The 17,852-nt window shown below is 38.9% G+C and overlaps 1 protein-coding gene across 1 annotated transcript in view; it reads right to left on the bottom strand.

Annotated features, from left to right (window-relative positions):
- Positions 1-4,791: 4,791 nt before the first annotated feature.
- SEC62 (SEC62 homolog, preprotein translocation factor) overlaps positions 4,792-17,852 on the bottom strand; it is a 41,139-nt gene continuing 28,078 nt past the window's right edge. The window contains exon 8 of the mRNA XM_017501977.2: positions 4,792-8,639. Within this exon, the coding sequence (XP_017357466.1) occupies positions 8,170-8,639 (470 nt within the window). The 3' untranslated portion in view covers positions 4,792-8,169. The remainder of the gene's footprint in view (positions 8,640-17,852) is intronic.

Consider the following 17,852-nt stretch of genomic DNA (forward strand, 5'->3'; position numbering starts at 1 on the left):
CAGCATATGCGATTGAAAAGTAGAGAATCCTGATGGTTCTTGTATTAAAGGACAATGAGGAAAGAAGTTAAAAAGAGTAGGTTTTCAATTTTGTAAACCTTGTAAAGTGTATGCAACTAGGGAGAAGGAATAGAGATGCAACTTACTGTGCTTTGGATGGTATCCAACCACGCTTTATATCTGTGCAGTCTGTCAGATATTGTCCAGACTGTAAGTACAGACCAGTTTCTGCAATTATTGCTCATTTTCAATTTACTAATTTACTAATTACTCTTGTGCACTAATTTACTTGTTACTGCCCTTTATATTTTTCTTTGCAGTACAAAGGCCATAATTGTAAAAGGTGTATATATTTGAGGACATGACAAGGTAATCATAAATTCTTCCTTCTAATTCCCTTGAATGTTGATCATTAAGAACACTGTAATGTGAAATACTTTGTAACATGCATTTACTACATGGTTAGTCTAAGGATAACTTAACTTCACATTCTGAAGCTTGAAGTTGGTGAGCAGAAATAGAATTTAAAATCATAAGCTGGCCAATATTTGTTCTTCTGAAAAAATGTTGTCTTTGGTTTCACATAACATGTTCCTTTTCCAGATCATCAATTTCTGAATACTCTTAGTATAAAGTATGCATGGTATGATCCAATTTAGTATCTTCTCACCTCAGTGAACATATACATGTTACACATCTAAGAGCTATAGAAGGAAATATATGAATTTTAGCAGTAGTTGTCTCTGGAGGTAGGTGCTATGGTTTGAATGTCCCCCTCAAAACTCATGCTGAAATTTAATTGCCATTGTGATGGTATTAAGAGGTGGGACCTTTAAGAGATTAGGCCATGAGGGCTCTGCCTTCACAGACGCATTAATGTTATCATGCGAGCGGGCTTGTTCTAAAAGCATTTCAGCCCCCTCTTGCTCACTGGCTCTCATGTTCTCTTGCCCTCTGCCTTCCACGATGGGGTGCAGCACGAAAGCCCTTACCAGATCCCAATGCCATGCTCTTGGACTTCTCAGCCTCCAAACTCATGAGTCAAATAAATTTTTTTTTTTTTCTTCTCCTTGAGACAGAGTCTCACTCTGTTGCCCAGGCTGGAGTGCAATGGCACAATTTCAGCTCACTGCAACCTCTGCCTCTTGGGTTCAAGTGATTCTCCTGCCTCAGCCTCCCGAATAACTGGGACTACAGGTGCATACCACCATACCCAGCTAGGTTTTTTTTTTATTTTTAGTAGAGACAGGGTTTCACCATGTTGGCCAGGCTGGTCTCAAATTCCTGACCTCAGGTGATCCATCCACCTCGGCCTCCTAAAGTGCTGGGATTACAGGTGTGAGCCACTGTGCCTGGTCAGCTTCTTTTCTTTATACATTACAGTCTGTGGTCTGTGGTATTCTGTAGTAGCCACACAAAATGGTCTAAGATAGTAGGTTTGAGAGTTTTCTGGTTGTTTGTGCTTATAAGTTTTTTATTTTTCTGTAATAAGAAAACAATTTGTTTTAACAATAAGAGGGGAGTTGTGGTTAGCATATATAAATCTGAGAAATACTGGAAGTATCCAGAGAATATCTAAGCTTGCCCCTTGCCAGGCCATTTTCTATGTGATTAGTGTAGTCTAAGATGCAAATCTCAATGCGTCACTTTCCTGCTTTGAGTCAATTTCCTCCAAAGGTATTTTAGTGTCACTGTTCATACTTATTGTGTGCAACTCAGTCATCTTTCAGTTCCCAGTGACAGAAATCTCATTCAAAATAAGAAAAAACAAGGAATCTGTTGGCTCATGCAACTGAAAAGTCCAGGAATGGCTTTAGGCCAGGCTAGATTTAGGAATTCAAAGATGGCATTAAGGCCTTGTCTTCCCAATCCATCCCTTGGTTCTGGTTTTTTTTTTTTTTTTTTTTTCATGCCGGCTCTATTTCTAGACAGGCTCCATTCAGTGAAGGCAACATAGCCATCAGTTTCTTCAGGTCCACATGGTCCTTAGAATTCAAGATCCCTGAGGAAATAAGACTTCAATTGACCTGGTGTGAACTGGGTGCTCTTCCTTGAGGCCAGTCACCCTGGAATGGAATGAGGAGCGCCACAGAAGGGAAAGGAGTAGTTTCCTAAAGGAAGGGATTCTGGGCAATGACTTGCCACCTGTATCCCTCTCTAAATTCATCTCTTTTCTAGCTGCACCTTAACTAGTTTGTTTCAGGAGATGCCATGCTCACCCTGTTGTCTTATTTTGCACATCTTGCTGCATTGGCCCAGAACTGCTCTATTCTTTACCTGGCTAATACCAACTCATTCTCCAGGATCTAGCTCATGACACTTCTATGGGATGCCTTTCCTGACCTTCCAAATCTCGGCTGGGCATTATTTATGTGATCCTATAAGCATATCAAAGATACTCGTGACATTATACAACATGGGTGCCACTGTCTGCATGAATACTTATCTTACTACATTTGCTTTTTGAGTTTTGTGATTGCACAATGCTTTGCACATAGTAATCACTCCACAAATGTTTGTCAAGTGACTGGAAGATAATCTTAGTGTTGGTAAGATCCTGTTCTGCTTCTCCCGTTTAAAAGATGTTTCAGGCTGGACGTGGCAGCTCACATGGAGGCCAAGGCAAGAGGAGTTCAAAACCAACATGGGCAACATAGGGAGACCCCATCTCTATGAAAGTATAGAACTTATCTGGGTGTGGTAGCATGCAATTGTACTCCAAGCTACTTGGGAGGTTGAGGTGGGAGGATTGCTTGAGCCCAGGAGGTCACGGCTATAGTGAGTTTTGATTATGTCACTATACTCCAGCATGAGTGACAGAATAAAGAGACCCCCATCTCAAAATAAATACATAAAATAAATAGAAGTTGCTATAAAAATCTTGACTTTTTTATTTAGGAGTAAGATATAATCTATCAAAACAAAACATCACATTAACACATGTAATGAAATTTATGACATGAAATGTGAATATTATTAAAATTGACTTATGCTAAGTATCATTGGCCTTTGAATATGTTATAGTCCTATTTGAAACATTGGTGGATCTGATTAGCTAGGGCAAGGGTTCTTAACCTAGAATTCACAGACCTCTAAGGGATTCAAGGATAGAATCCAGAAGACACATGAACTTGGATGGGAAAAACTAACTTTAATTTCACTAGCCTAAAACTAAAACTTAGTATTTCCTTCAATGACGAGTGCAGACAACAATCCACAGTTGTACTAGCTAGTAGCTGACTTTGTCAACAGAAATCAGGTATTTTCATGTTACACCACAGTTGTTGCAGAGATCTAATATATGTTTTATGCTACTTCAACACCGTAGCAGTTGTTACATACACTCATAGATCTGGCTATTAAATGTACACCTATAACTACCACATCACAAAACAACATATTTTGGTAGCTCACACTTCAGTGTAATTGGTTTCCTTTGTAACCCCATGGATTTCTTTTCTGCATTTAAAAACATTATTCTGGCTGGGCATGGTGGCTCACGTCTGAAATCTCAGCACTTTGGGAGGCCGAGGCGGATGGATCACCTGAGGTCAGGAGTTCAACATCAGCCTGGCCAACATGGCGAAACCCTGTCTCTACTGAAAACACAAAAATTAGTCAGGTGTGGTGGCATGTGCCTGTAATCCCAGCTACTCAGAAGGCTGAGGTAAAAGGATCACTTGACCCTCAGGAGGCGGAGGTTGCAGTGAGCCGAGATTTTGCCACTGTACTCCAGCCTGGAAGACAGAGTGAAACTCCATCTCAAAACAAACAAAAAAGCATTACTCTGAGGAGTCCATGACACAAAAACTTAAAGTGATCTAGGAAATCACTGAAAATGACATGAGACCAAAGTGTGATGATCTGACCCCCTTGAAATTTAACTTATCTTTTCCTCTTTCTGTCCAGCTAAGAAGAGATCATAGGCCTTTTGGACAACCCTAAAACTATAAACCTCAGGAAAGATGTCCTTTCTCAGACTGACATTTCGTCTGAATTGAACAGCCATGTAATTAAAGTCTCAAAGGGTCTCTATGCTAGGTTGGACAAAAGAAATAAATGCATTGGTACCTACTCAGAAACTCACAACTAAATGCTTTAGCTATTGGTTTAAGGGCTTGCCAAAGAAGACAAATTTAAAGTCATCTCCTTGTGTAGTTATGTGCATGACATCCACTAGAACAGGATTTTAGTTACTGAAATTCTTACAACATGCTGTATAAAGTTATGGGATCTTTTCTAATCTTTGGTGATAAGGATCTGACAGAGGTAATTCTTCACTGGAATTTTTGTTCCCTAGGAATTTCTCCTTGGTATTGGTCTGAGTTCCAATAAGAAACAGATGGTTCTTTCCTTATGATGTTATGAGGAGATATTATACAGAAGTATAGGTATAGGCTACCCACAGAGGAAACACAGTAGCTTCAGCAATTCCAGGACAGTGGCAGCAGAACTGACATCATCCTTGGCCAGAAAGGAAGAGTGCAGGGACTGGCAACCTGGAAAGCCGGGGAGGAGTTTGGGAGAAGTGACCTTTGAGTGCTGAGGCAGCCCCCCAACCCAGGGAGAAGAGCCAAGAAATAGGCACCCTACCATCTTCTGATCTCTGGTCAAGACATTCCTTGGCCAAACCCACTCAGAAGCCAGGAGGCATCGGAGGCACAGGAGTGGTCCATTCAGGTCAGCTTTGTGGGCAGAAAGCAGAGTGGAGCTGGAGGGAAAAAACAGATCCTGCATATGTGGCAAATTGCTGCTGTAGCACTTAACACGCTATTTGATGGTACAAGAGGGTAGAATTGTATTTTTATTCATTGTTGTGCCTAGTAAAATTCTGGTACATGGTTAACTGCTCAGTATTACTGAGTGAATAAACAGAGACCTGAAACAGTAAAAGCAAATCATCTACTACACAATTAGGAATTACTTTCAGATATAGGATATTTAAAATGTCACTCAAAATACTAGAGCATGATTCAGCAAAAAATTCTATTCCATAAACCAGGTAGATAAATGTCACAGCTTTAAAACATAGTTAAGTACAGTTGGTACAGTTGATCCTCGTTATTCGCGGATTCCGTATTTGTGAATTTGCCTAACCTGAATTTTGCAGTGCGGCAGAAAACTTGCTGAGCTTCAACATATTCTCCGCTGAGGTTGAACAAGGCCATGTTCCAGCTCTCATACTGTAAATGTGTCCTTTTTACTTGAATACCACGGTTTCTGCATTTGTTTTCTTTTTTTATTTCATTGTTTAAAATGGCCCCCAAGCATAGTGCTAAGGGCAAAAAGGCTGTTATGTGCCTTATGAAGCTTCTGTGTCAGATAAGCTTCATTCAGGCATGAGTTACAGTGTTGTTGGTCATGACTTCAGTGTTAATGAATCAACTGTATTAAATAAGGTGTCTTTACAACAGAAACTTACGTGTTGACTGCTTGATGAAAATGTGACCAGTGGCTTGCAGAAGCCTAGCCCTGTATTTCCCCTAGGTTCTGTATTTGCTAATTCAGTGTTTGCAGTGACTTTACAGAACATAACTATCTTGAAAATGAGAATCAACCATACTTGCTGTTTTCCAGTTCCTAATAAAGATTTAAAAAAATTCAATTTACAAAAGACACAAGATTTTTTTTTGTCAGAAGCTAATTGATACTCATGATGTAAAACCAGAAAGAGGGAAGAAACACCAAAATCCATCACCACTGCATAATTTCAACGTGATATATTAAAATTTATTACTTCCTGAATAGTATTCAACTAAATCTATATTATTTCATTAACGCTATCTAGGACATATGGTTTGAAAATTAAAGAATCCAGTAAGAGGGAAAAGGAAAAATACCTTATTTAATACATTGACTTTAAGAACAATCACATACGCATTATTCTTACCATCTGAATTTAGCCTCTGGTAAATTCAATCCTGCTTAGTTAGGCCAATTGATACCCTCTACAATAAACCCTACATGATCAAAAAGCTTCGTGCTTCTACTTACAGCAGCATAGCAAATCTGAAGTTCTTTTAAAAAAAATCACCATTCTATTAACAATTATAAATAACTTTCCATGCTCTGGTACAAGAATATTTAATGTTAGCCAAGAAAGACAGCCATCTATTCCACTGAGGACTGTAGTAGAGGCAGCCTTTGATTTTTATATTTGTTTAAAGTACACAACTTGAATAGTAAAAGAGAAACTGAGCTGAAATTTCTAATTCACTTTCTAACCGTAGTAAGAATGATATTTCCCCCCAGGGATCACCAAATATTTATAAAAATTTGTACTAACATTCTGTAAGAATCCACACACATCAGTAAGAAGCTGACTTTCCTGTTGGCCATGCTCCAAATGTCTTTAAGACTAGAACAAAGTACATATATTATAAAAAATTTCAGGATAAATATTGAGTGCCTGGGTATGATCAAAGAAAAGTAAAAGTGAATAAAATCATTTTCATTTCTGAAAAAACACCACTTTTATACCCCAAAATAGGTATCAATGTTACTGTAAAGAAACTCAGAAACCATCATTATATATATGCTTACTGTGGAAATAAAGTAGTAGAGCTCTGAGAGTGGGAGGGGAAAATACCCAGGCACTTAACGAACATTCGCTAAAAATGAACTCTTAAAGTGACTGCAGCCTTGACATAGTTGCATTAACATCAATAGCCATATTTCTGTCCACTTACAGGGACTACTATAAAGAAGGAATCAAGCCATGTTTAATAATAAATGTGTCAATGATACAAAAAATGTATTTTTCACAATTAGAAAAATTTAACATCTTCAATTCAAACACTTAGATGAGAAACAGCCTAAAGAAAAGACTTACATACACTACCTATTTAAACCACAAAGCAAAATGCTCTCACTGTGACTGAAGGAAAATCATTTAATATTCATTATTAGTTTATAAAAGTATTACTCCAAGGAATGATTATGCTCATAAGTAAACAAGAGTTTTCCAAAAGACTTGTAACTAAGATGTACAAGACATAAAATCAAACTGCAAAACTAGTTCAAAGCAATTAGAGTCCAATAGTTCTCTGTTTTATTTTATTATCTTTATTTTAAATTTGGTATTTTAGAATAGGAAATTATCTTTCACAGCAATGCCTCCTGGTCTGATAATACAGTATCTCATTTTTGAATGTAAAGGTTTAAAATAAATCAAAATAAACATTAAGGCGTACAAAGCTACTTTAAGTCTGCTCTTATTTAATAAAGATCAGTTTTTGCTCATATTCAAAATACATGGAATGTTGGCACAAAACTGAAGCTGCTGTAGAAAGATCATAGATGTTGTGGGTTACTGAAACTTCCATTTCTCTAAAAACATACCCTTACATGGTCTTAATTTTACGAATTTAAGGGTTGAGAAATATCTAAATAATAAGTAACAATTAAAATAAAATGTTTTATTTGTAAATTATGTACAGAATACACTTTACTTTACGACAACGAATTGGGGAGGGAGGGAGGAGGGAGAGCCATCACCTTCCAACCAGTGCTGTTCCCCTTCTCTGTTGGAGATGACCATCTTTCTCTGAATCAGACGTACAAATCGGTGTGGATTTCCTACATTGGAAAAAGGATTTAGCTAAACTAGAAGTGTTGCTGGATTGTTACTAGTTGGCTTGTTTCCATAAAACAGTTTTGAACTCTGCTAACTCGGAGTCTTAAGAAATTTCCTGGTATAATTTTATAACGAAAAATAAAAGCTTAACTATCAAGAACAATGAATTTATGCATCTTAAAGAAACTGTGAAATGGCTACATAACTATGCATAATCTGAAATGTTGGAGTTTCTTTGTTCCTTTTAAAGTTATTTTTGATTAGTCTAACAGTAAAAAGCCATACCACTATCAAAAATGCCAATGTAAATTTAACTGTGGAAAGTACATATTTGATAACTGTCAAAATGAATGAGACCTACTTACTGTAAAATTATCAAATGGATAAAATGTATTAATGGCTTTAAACTGTACCAATAATAGTGCCAATATTCTATAAAATGAAGGACTGAATATAACTGCTTGAATGTCAAATACATTTCAGTAAACAGAATTTAAAGAATGCTACAAATGCCATGTGTTTAATATAATAATCAGCCAACATAGAAAATCCAACCTCTTGTACTTATTCAATCAGTCCCCAAATTAGTCAGATTATGATTTTTCATGTGAAGATTTAGGTGTTTCCCCATCACTGTCTTCCTCCTCCTCCTCTTCACAATCCCCATCTGTTTGCTGTTCCAGTTCCTCTTTTGTTATCATTTCAAAATCATTTCCATTTCCACTGCTGTGCTGGGATCGATCATCTTCCCTCCTGTCACTGTCCGTGTCTGAATGCCGCTCTCCTCCTGAGCCTTCTGTTCCATGATTTCCTGGTCCTACTTTCCCCTCCTCATCTTCCTTTTTCTCACTGTCTGACTTTTCCTCACTGTCAGACTTCTGTTGCTTTTTGGTTTCAGATTTCTCATCTTTCTTTAAGTCTGCTTTTGGTCCTTTGTATTCATGTGTGTACAGAGGCCTGAAGGAGTCAATGAAGCCCACATCAGCAGTCAGATTTGGCAAGAACCAAAAGTGGTGCCTTCCTCCAGTTATGAGCCAAATGATGAGAAATAGAATGCATCGAGCTGAGGGGAAAAACATTTCTCTAATTGAGTAATTCAAACATTGCCTCAGAGAGAATATTTGTTAATGAAAAGCTGGGAAAACAGTTTTATTATTTGCATATTTCATACACCTTAAATATGAATATTTAAATCCTGACTGGGAGTGCTAATCCCAGCTACTTGGGAGGATCACTTGAGCCCAGGAGCTCACGGCTGCAGTGAGCTACAGTGAGCTATAATTACCACTGCATGCTTGAAAACAACAAAAAATTTCCTGACTAGTGTAGCAGCTATCACGGTATTCTAGGGGCAGAGCACATTGCTCTGAACTTGAGGACACAATGCAATAATGTCACTCTGAAAAAAATTACTTATTTTTTCCATCTGGGTGTTGTTTCATGGACATGCACCTCTGATGTATGCACTTGTGATACTATGCTTCAATACACATAGCAATCAGTTGGAAATTTAAGTATACATAAGATCATAGTGTAGGAAAAGAAGAATGAAATTAAATTATAAAAGATGTTTAGGAAGGAAGCCTTTAAGAAGGAAAAAGAAGGGCTACATCATGACTTCCCAAGGCCGTAAACCGTTTTGCCTTTGTAAGGGACTTCCTCCACAAAAACTAAAAATTATATTTTCTATACATTTATGACTATATTTTCTATACATTTGTATAAACTCGAAAAAAATACTGCATAGGCCGGGTGTGGTGGCTCACATCTGTAATCTTAGCACTATGGGAAGCCGAGGCAGGCACATCATGAGGTCAGGAGTTTGAGACCAGCCTGACCAACACGGTGAAACCCCGCCTCTACTAAAAAAAGATACAAAAATTAGCTGGGCATGGTGGTGCGTGCCTGTAATCCCAGCTACTCAGGAGGCTGAGGCAGGAGAATCCCTTGAACCTGGAAGGCAGAAGTTGCAGTGAGCCGAGATCTCGCCACTGTACTCCAGCTGGGGGACAAAGCGACACCCCATCTGAAAAAACAAAATAATATACTGCAAAGGTTTACTATTACATACATGTATATACATTACTACTTCTGATTTAAAAGAAAAATCAAAATATTTCTGTGGATCCCTATATGTATCTTGGTCCAAGGCACATGCTTACTCTGTCTAAAGGATAAGTTATCCCTGGATAAAGAATCCCAGTATTAGAAAGTTTCCATCTTTTAATCCTTTTTGTCTTATTTACTTGTTGAGGACAACGTCTTGTTCTGTTGCCCAGGCTGGAGTGCAGTGGCACAATCATGACCTGCTGCTGCCTCAAACTCCTGGGCTCAAGTGACCCTCCCACCTCAACCTCTAAGTGGCAGGTACATGCCAACCATGCTCAGCTAATTTTTTGTATTTTTTGTAGGGATAGGGTCTTGCCATGCTGCCCAGTCTGGTCTTGAACTCCTGGGCTCAAACTCCCAAAGTGCTAGGATTACAGGTATGTAACTATCATCTATCTGTCTAATCTCTCTCTCTCTCATCTACCTACCCTCCCTCTCTCTCTCTCTCTTCTCTTCCCCTCTCTCTCCCCACTGCCTCTTTCTCTCTCCCTACTTTTAGAGACAGGTTCTTGCTATGTTGTCCAGGCCAGTCTTGAACACCTGGCTTTAGACGATCCTCTCACCTCAGCCTCTCACGTAGCTGGGATCACAGTTGTGAGCCACTGAACCTTATCTTTCTGTTTTATTAATTAGGTACATTACATAATTTTTACTTTTTAAAGACCAATCCTCTCAATATTAGGAAAAATACAATGTTAATGAAAGCAAAAACACTTAAACACATAAGGTTTATTCTTTGATAATACTATATTATGATAGAAAAATGGAATTTGAATTTTAAAATTTGTAGTAATGACTTCCACTATTGACTCTTACTGGTTCTTAAACTCAGACGCACTGAAAAACCTGATTAAAAGAGCTATGCGGGGAGAGGATCCAAGATGGCCGAATAGGAATAGCTCTGGAATGCAGTTCCCAGCAAAAACACAGAGGGTGAGTGATCACTGCATTTCCAAACGAATTTTTACTGCCTACAGACCAGGCGATTCCTGAGCAGAAAAGCACCATGAGTCTCCAGCGCTGTTTCAGCTGGCGCAGCGGGTCTCCACACAAAAACTCACACAAATCCGGGTGCCATTTCAACTGGCAACCTGAATGCCTGAGAGACAGAGTCACCCGTTCAACTGAAAAAAAGGGGGCTGAAACAGGGAGCCAGGTGATCTGGCTTGGCTGGTCCCACCCCTACAAAGACCAGCAATCTGAAACGTTCTGGCTTAAGAGTTTCACAGCAAGCACTGCTGGACCCGGGACAGTCCAGCTCTGTGGAGGGGAAGGGCATCTGCCATTACTCAAGGCAGTCCGCCACTACCGAGGCAGTCTGCCATTTCAGAGGCAGTCCGCCATTACTGAAGTTCTACCTATAACCCTACAAACAAAACTGGAAGGAAGTTTACACAGCAACTGGACAGAGCCCACGGCAGCTCAGCAATGCCTGTGCTGGCAGACTGTGACTAGGTTACCTCCTTGCTGGGCAGGGCATCTCTGAAAAAAAGGCAGCAGAATGACAGGAACTTATAAATAAAGCCCCACCTTCCCAGGACAGAATACCTGGGAAAAAAAGGTGGTTATGAGTTCCGCTGCAGCAGATTTAAAAGTACATGCCCAGCAGCTCTGAACAGAATAGCAGAGCTCACAGCTCAGCACTTCAGTTCTTATAAGGGACAGATTGTCTCCTCAAGCAGCTCCCCGACCCCTGTATAACCAAAGAGTCACCCCATAAAGGAGAGCTCAGGCTGACATCTGATGGGTACCCTTCTGGGACAAAGATAACAGAAGAAGAAACTGGCAGCAACCTTTACAGTTCTGCAGCCACTGCAGGTGATCCCAGGCAAGCAGGGTCTGGAGTGGACCTCCAGCAGTCCTGCAGCAGGGGGGCCAGACTGTTAGAAGAAAAACTAAGAAACATAAAGAAATAACTTCATCAGCAACAAAAAGGATGGCCACTCTGAGACCCCATCTGAAAGTCATCAACCACAAAGACCACAAGCAGATAAATCCACAAAGATGGGAAGAAACCGGCGCAAAAAGGATGAAAATACCCAAAACCAGAATGCCTCTCCTCCTCCAGGGGATCACAACTCCTCACCAGCAAGGGAACAAGGCTGGATGGAGAATGAGTGTGATGAATTGACAGAAACAGGCTTCAGAAGGTGGATAATAAGAAACTTCTCTGAGCTAAAAGAACATGTTCTAACCCAATGCAAAGAAACTAAGAACCTTGAAAAAAGGTTTGATGAAATGCTAACAAGAATAAACAGCTTAGAGAGGAATACAAATGAATTCATGGAGGTGAAAAACACGAGAACTTCACGAGGCATATACAAGTTTCAATAGCCAAATTGACCAAGCAGAAGAAAGGGTATCAGAGATTGAAGGTCAACTCAATGAAATAAAACGAGAAGGCAAGATTAGAGAAAAAAGACTAAAAAAAATGAACAAAGTCTCCAAGAAATATGGGATTATGTGAAAAGACCTAACGTATGTTTGACAGGTGTACCTGAATGTGATAGAGGGAATGAATCCAAGCTGGAAAACACTCTTCAGGATATTATCCAGGAGAACTTCCCCAACCTAGCAAGGCAAGCCAACATTCAAGTTCAGGAAATACAGAGACCACCACAAAGAATTTCCTCACGAAGAGCAACCTCCAAGGCACATAATCATCAGATTCACCAGGGCTGAAATGAAGGAAAAAATGCTAAGGGCAGCCAGAGAGAAAGGTTGGGTTACCGACAAAAGGACGCTTATCAGACTCACAGCGGATCTCTCAGCAGAAACCCTACAAAAGCCAGAAGAGAGTGGGGGCCAATAATCAACACCCTCAAAGAAAAGAACTTTCAACCTAGAATTTTCATATCCAGCCAAACTAAGCTTCATAAGTGAAGGAGAAATAAAATCCTTTATCAACAAGCGATTGCTCAGAGATTTCATCACCACGAGGCTTGCTTTACAAGAGCTCCTGAAACAAACATTAAACATAGAAAGGAACAACCAGTACCAGCCACTCCAAAAACGTACCAAATGGTAAAGAGCATCGACACAATAAAGAAACTACATCAACTAATGGGCAAAACAGCCAGCTAGCATAAAAATGACAGGATCAAATTCACACATAACAATATTAACCTTAAATGTAAATGGGCTAAATGCTCCAATCGAAAGACACAGACTGGCAAATTGGATAAAAAGTCAAAACTCATTGGTGTGCTGTATCCAGGAAACCCATCTCACATGCAAGGATACACACAGGCTCAAAATAAAGGGATGGAGGAAGACCTACCAAGCAAATAGAGAGCAAAAAAGAGCAGGAGTTGCAATCCTAGTCAATAAAATAGACTTTAAACCAACAAAGATCAAAAGAGACAAAGAAGGGCATTATATAATGGTAAAAGGATCAATGCAAAAAGAAGAGCTAATGATCCTAAATATATACGCGTCCAATATAGGAGCACCCAAATACATAAAGCAAATACTTAATGACCTACAAAGAGATTTAGACTCCAACACAATAATAGTGGGAGACTTTAACACTCCACCGTCAATATTAGACAGATCAATGAGACAGAAAATTAACGAGGACATCCGGGACTTGAACCCAGACCTGGACCAAGCAAACCTAATAGACATTTACAGAACTCTTTACCCCAAATCCACAGAATATACATTCTTCTCAGCACCATATCACACCTACTCTAAAACTGACCACATAATTGGAAGTAAATCACTCTTCAGCAAATGCAAAAGAAAAGAAATCATAACAGTCTGTCAGCCCACAGTGCAATCAAATTAGAACTCAGAATTCAGAAACTAACTCAGAACCACACAACTTCATGGAAACTGAACAACTGGCTCTGGAATGTTGACTCGATAAACAATGCAAATGAAGGCAGAAATAAAGGGGTTCTTCGAAACCAAGGAGAACGAAGACACAACATACCAGAATCTCTGGGACACTTTTAAAGCAGTGTCTTGAGGAAAATTTATACCAATAAATGCCCGCATGAGAAGCAAGGAAAGACCTAAAATCGACACCCTATTATCAAAATTGAAAGAGCTAGAGAAGCAAGATCAAAAAAACTCAAAAGCTAGCAGAAGACAAGAAATAACTAAGATCAGAGCAGAACTGAAGGAGATAGAGACACAAAAAACCCTTCAAAAAAATCAATAGATCCAGGAGCTGGTTTTTTGAAAAGATCAACAAAATAGACAGACTGCAGCCAGATTAATAAAAAAGAAAAGAGAGAAGAATCAAATAGATGCAATAAAAAACAATAAAGGGGATATCACCACTGATTCTACAGAAATACAAACCACCATCAGAGAGTACTACAAACAACTCTATGTACATAAACCAGTAAATCTGTAAGAAATGGATAAATTCCTGGACACTTGCACCCTCCCAAGCCTAAATCAGGAAGAAGTTGAAACCCTGAATAGACCAATAACAAGGGCTAAAGTTGAGGCAGCAATTAATAGCCTACCAACCAAAAAAAGCCCAGGTCCAGATGGGTTCACAGCTGAATTCTACCAGACATACAAAGAGGAGCTGGTACCACTCCTTCTGAAACTATTCCAAACAACCCAAAAAGAGGGAATCTTCCCCAAATCATTTTATGAGACCAATATCATCCTGATACTAAAACTCGGCAGAGACTCAACAAAAAAAGAAAACTTCAGGCCAATATCCATGATGAACATAGATGCAAAAATCTTCAATCAAACACTGGCAAACCGATGGCAACAACACATCAAAAAGCTTATCCATCATGATCAAGCAGACTTCATCCTGGGGATGCAAGGCTGGTTCAACCTATGCAAGTCTATAAACGTAATTCACCATATAAACAGAACCAAAGACAAAAACCACGACTATCTCAACAGATGCAGAGAAGGCCTTCGACAAATTCAACAGCCCTTTATGCTAAAAACTCTCAATAAACTAGGTGTTGATGGAACGTATCTCAAAATAATAAAAGCTATTTATGAAAAACCCACAGTCAATATCATACTGAATGGGCAAAAACTGGAAGCACTCCCTTGGAAACCTGGCACTAGACAAGGATGCCCTCTCTCACTATTCCTATTCAATATAGTATTGGAAGTTCTAGCCAGAGCAATTAGGCAAGAAGAAGATATAAAGCATATTCAATTAGGAAAGGAGGAAGTCAAACTGTCTCTATTTGCAGATGACATGACTGTATATTTAGAAGTCCCTATTGTCTCAGCCCAAAATCTCCTTAAACTGATAAGCAACTTCAGCAAAGTCTAAGGATACAAAACCAATGTGCAAAAATCACAAGCATTCCTATACACCAATAACAGACTTAAAGAGAGCCAAATCAAGAACAAACTGCCATTCACAATTGCTACAAAGACAATAAAATACCTAAGAATACAACTAACAAAGGATGTAAAGGACCTCTTCAAGAAGAACTACAAACTACTGCTCAAGGAAATAAGAGAGGACTCAAACAGATGGAAAAACGTTCCATGCTCATGGTTAGGAAGAATCAATATTGTGAAAACGGCCATAATGCCCAAAGTAATTTATAGAATCAACACTATCCCCATCAAGCTACCTATGACCCTCTTCACAGAACTGGAAAAAACCACCTTAAACTTCATATGGAACCAAAAGAGAGCCTGCATAGCTGTGACAATTCTAAGCGAGAACAAAGCTGGAGGCATCACGCTACCTGACTTTAAACTATACTACCAGGCTACAGTAATCAAACAGCATGGTACTGGTGCCAAAACACAGATATAGACCAATGGACAAGAACAGAGGCCTCGGAGGCAATGCCACGCATCTACAACCATCTGATCTTTGTCAAACCTGAAAAAAACAAGCAATGGGGAAAGGATTCCCTCTTTAATAAATGGTGTTTGGAAAACTGGCTAGCCATGTGTAGAAAGCAGAAACTGGACCCCCTCCTAACACCTTACATTAAAATTAACTCCAGATGGGTTAAAGACTTAAACATAAGACCTAACGCCATAAAAATGTAAGAAGAAAACCTAGGCAAAACCATTCAGCACATAAGCATAGGCAAGGACTTCATAACTAAAACACCAAAGCACTGGCAACAAAAGCCAAAATAGACAAATGGGATCTAATTAAACTCCAGAGCTTCTGTACAGCAAAAGAAACAATCATTAGAGTGAATGGCAACCAACAGAATGGTAAATAATTTTTGCAATCTACCCATCTGACAAAGGACTTATATCCAAAATCTACAAAGAACTAAAGCCGATTTATAAGAAAACAAACAAATCCATTCAAAAGTGGGCAAAGGATATGAACAGACACTTTTCTAAAGAAGACACATATGAGGCCAACAAACATATGAAAAAATACTCATCATCACTGGTCATTAGAGAAATCCAAATCAAAACTACATTGAGATACCATCTCACACCAGTTAGAATGTCAATCATTAAAAAATCTGGAGACAACGTAGATGCTGGAGAGGATGTGGAGAAACAGGAACACTTTTACACTGTTGGTGGGAGTGTAAATTAGTTCAACCATTGTGGAAGACAGTGTGGTGATTCCTCAAGGACCTAGAAATAGAAATTCCATTTGAACTAGCAATCCCATTACTGGGTATATATCCAAAGGATTATAAATTCGTTCTATTATAAGGACACATGCACACATATGTTCACTGTGGCACCGTTTACAATAGCAAAGACTTGTAACCAACCCAAATGCCCATCAATGATAGACTGGACAGGGAAAATGTGGCACATATACACCATAGAATACTATGCAGCCATAAAAAACAGTGAGTTCGTGTCCTCTGTAGGGACACGGATGAACCTGGAAACCATCATTCTCAGCAAACTGACACAGGAACAGAGAATCAAGTACCACATGTTCTCACTCACAGGCGGGTGTTGAACAATGAGAACACATGGACATAGGGAGGGGAGCATCACACAATGGGGTCTGTTGGGGGGAGACCAGGGGAGGGACAGTGTGGGGTATGGAGTTGGGGAGGGATAACATGGGGAGAAATGCCAGATATAGGTGATGGGGATTGAGGCAGCAAACTACATTGCCACGTATGTACCTATGCAACAATCCTGCATGTTCTTTACACGTACCCCAGAACGTAAAATGCAATAAAAAAAAATTGTAGTAATGAGTTATCACAAACCCCAATATTTAGTTTTCTCTAAATTTACCAATTATGTAGACCTGAGTGATTTCTCCTATTTTTTAAAAGGTCATGATGATTATGTCAATGTTACAGATTAACCAATTATGACAGGATTTTTGCTTTTTTTTCTTTAGACAATTCTATCATTGTTTTCATAGAAAACCTGAAAAAAGCTCACCTGTGTATCTTCCATTATTTTGCTTTGCATAAATGGAAGAAAACAGTTACAGCTGTCTTGACTTTTTAAAATAGCTGTTTTTATTTTCACAAGAATGTAAATATTCTGAAAGACTCCCGTATACATTAGAATCTTTTGTGGTATAAACGGAAAAGGTAAATATGCTCAAAATTATAATTTAAGAATAATCCACTGATAGAGATAATGAATTTAAGGAGGCTGTACATTTTTCTTCTCCAATTATGGGGCTATGATAGGTTTTACAGGATTGTAAGGCAGATGGTTTATGAAATCTTATATTAAACCAAAGAAAAAGCAATATAGAAATGGCACAAATAAAGTCTAATTTCTTATCACATACAAATGATATGGCAGAATGCTCATGTTTTGCAGTTTTTGCTATGTGGCACTAGATTACTGAGAGTGAAAAGAGAAGAATTTTGGGGAAGCTGTGACATGTACTATAATACCATTCCTATACTAAAAGTGACAGATTTTAGAAAACTGCCAAAGATCTTATTTTAAATGGCAATATTAACAAGCATATTCAAAGAAATGTCAAATATAATTATAACCAATACATACAATTTCAAGACCCTGACTCAAAAATAAATTAGCTGGGCATGGCAGCATGCTCCTGTAGTCAGTCCCAGCTACTCAGGAGGCTGAGGTGGAAGGATTGCTAGAGCCCAGGAGTTTGAGGGTACAATGAGCTATGATTCTGCCAGGTACTTTACTTTGGGCAACAGAGCAAGACCCTGTCTCCAAAAAAGGAAGAGAGAGAATGAGAATGAAGAAAGAAAGAAAGCAAGAAAGAAGAGAG

Source organism: Cebus imitator, unplaced genomic scaffold, assembly GCF_001604975.1.
Source record: "Cebus imitator isolate Cc_AM_T3 unplaced genomic scaffold, Cebus_imitator-1.0 Scaffold287, whole genome shotgun sequence".
NCBI lineage: Eukaryota > Metazoa > Chordata > Mammalia > Primates > Cebidae > Cebus > Cebus imitator.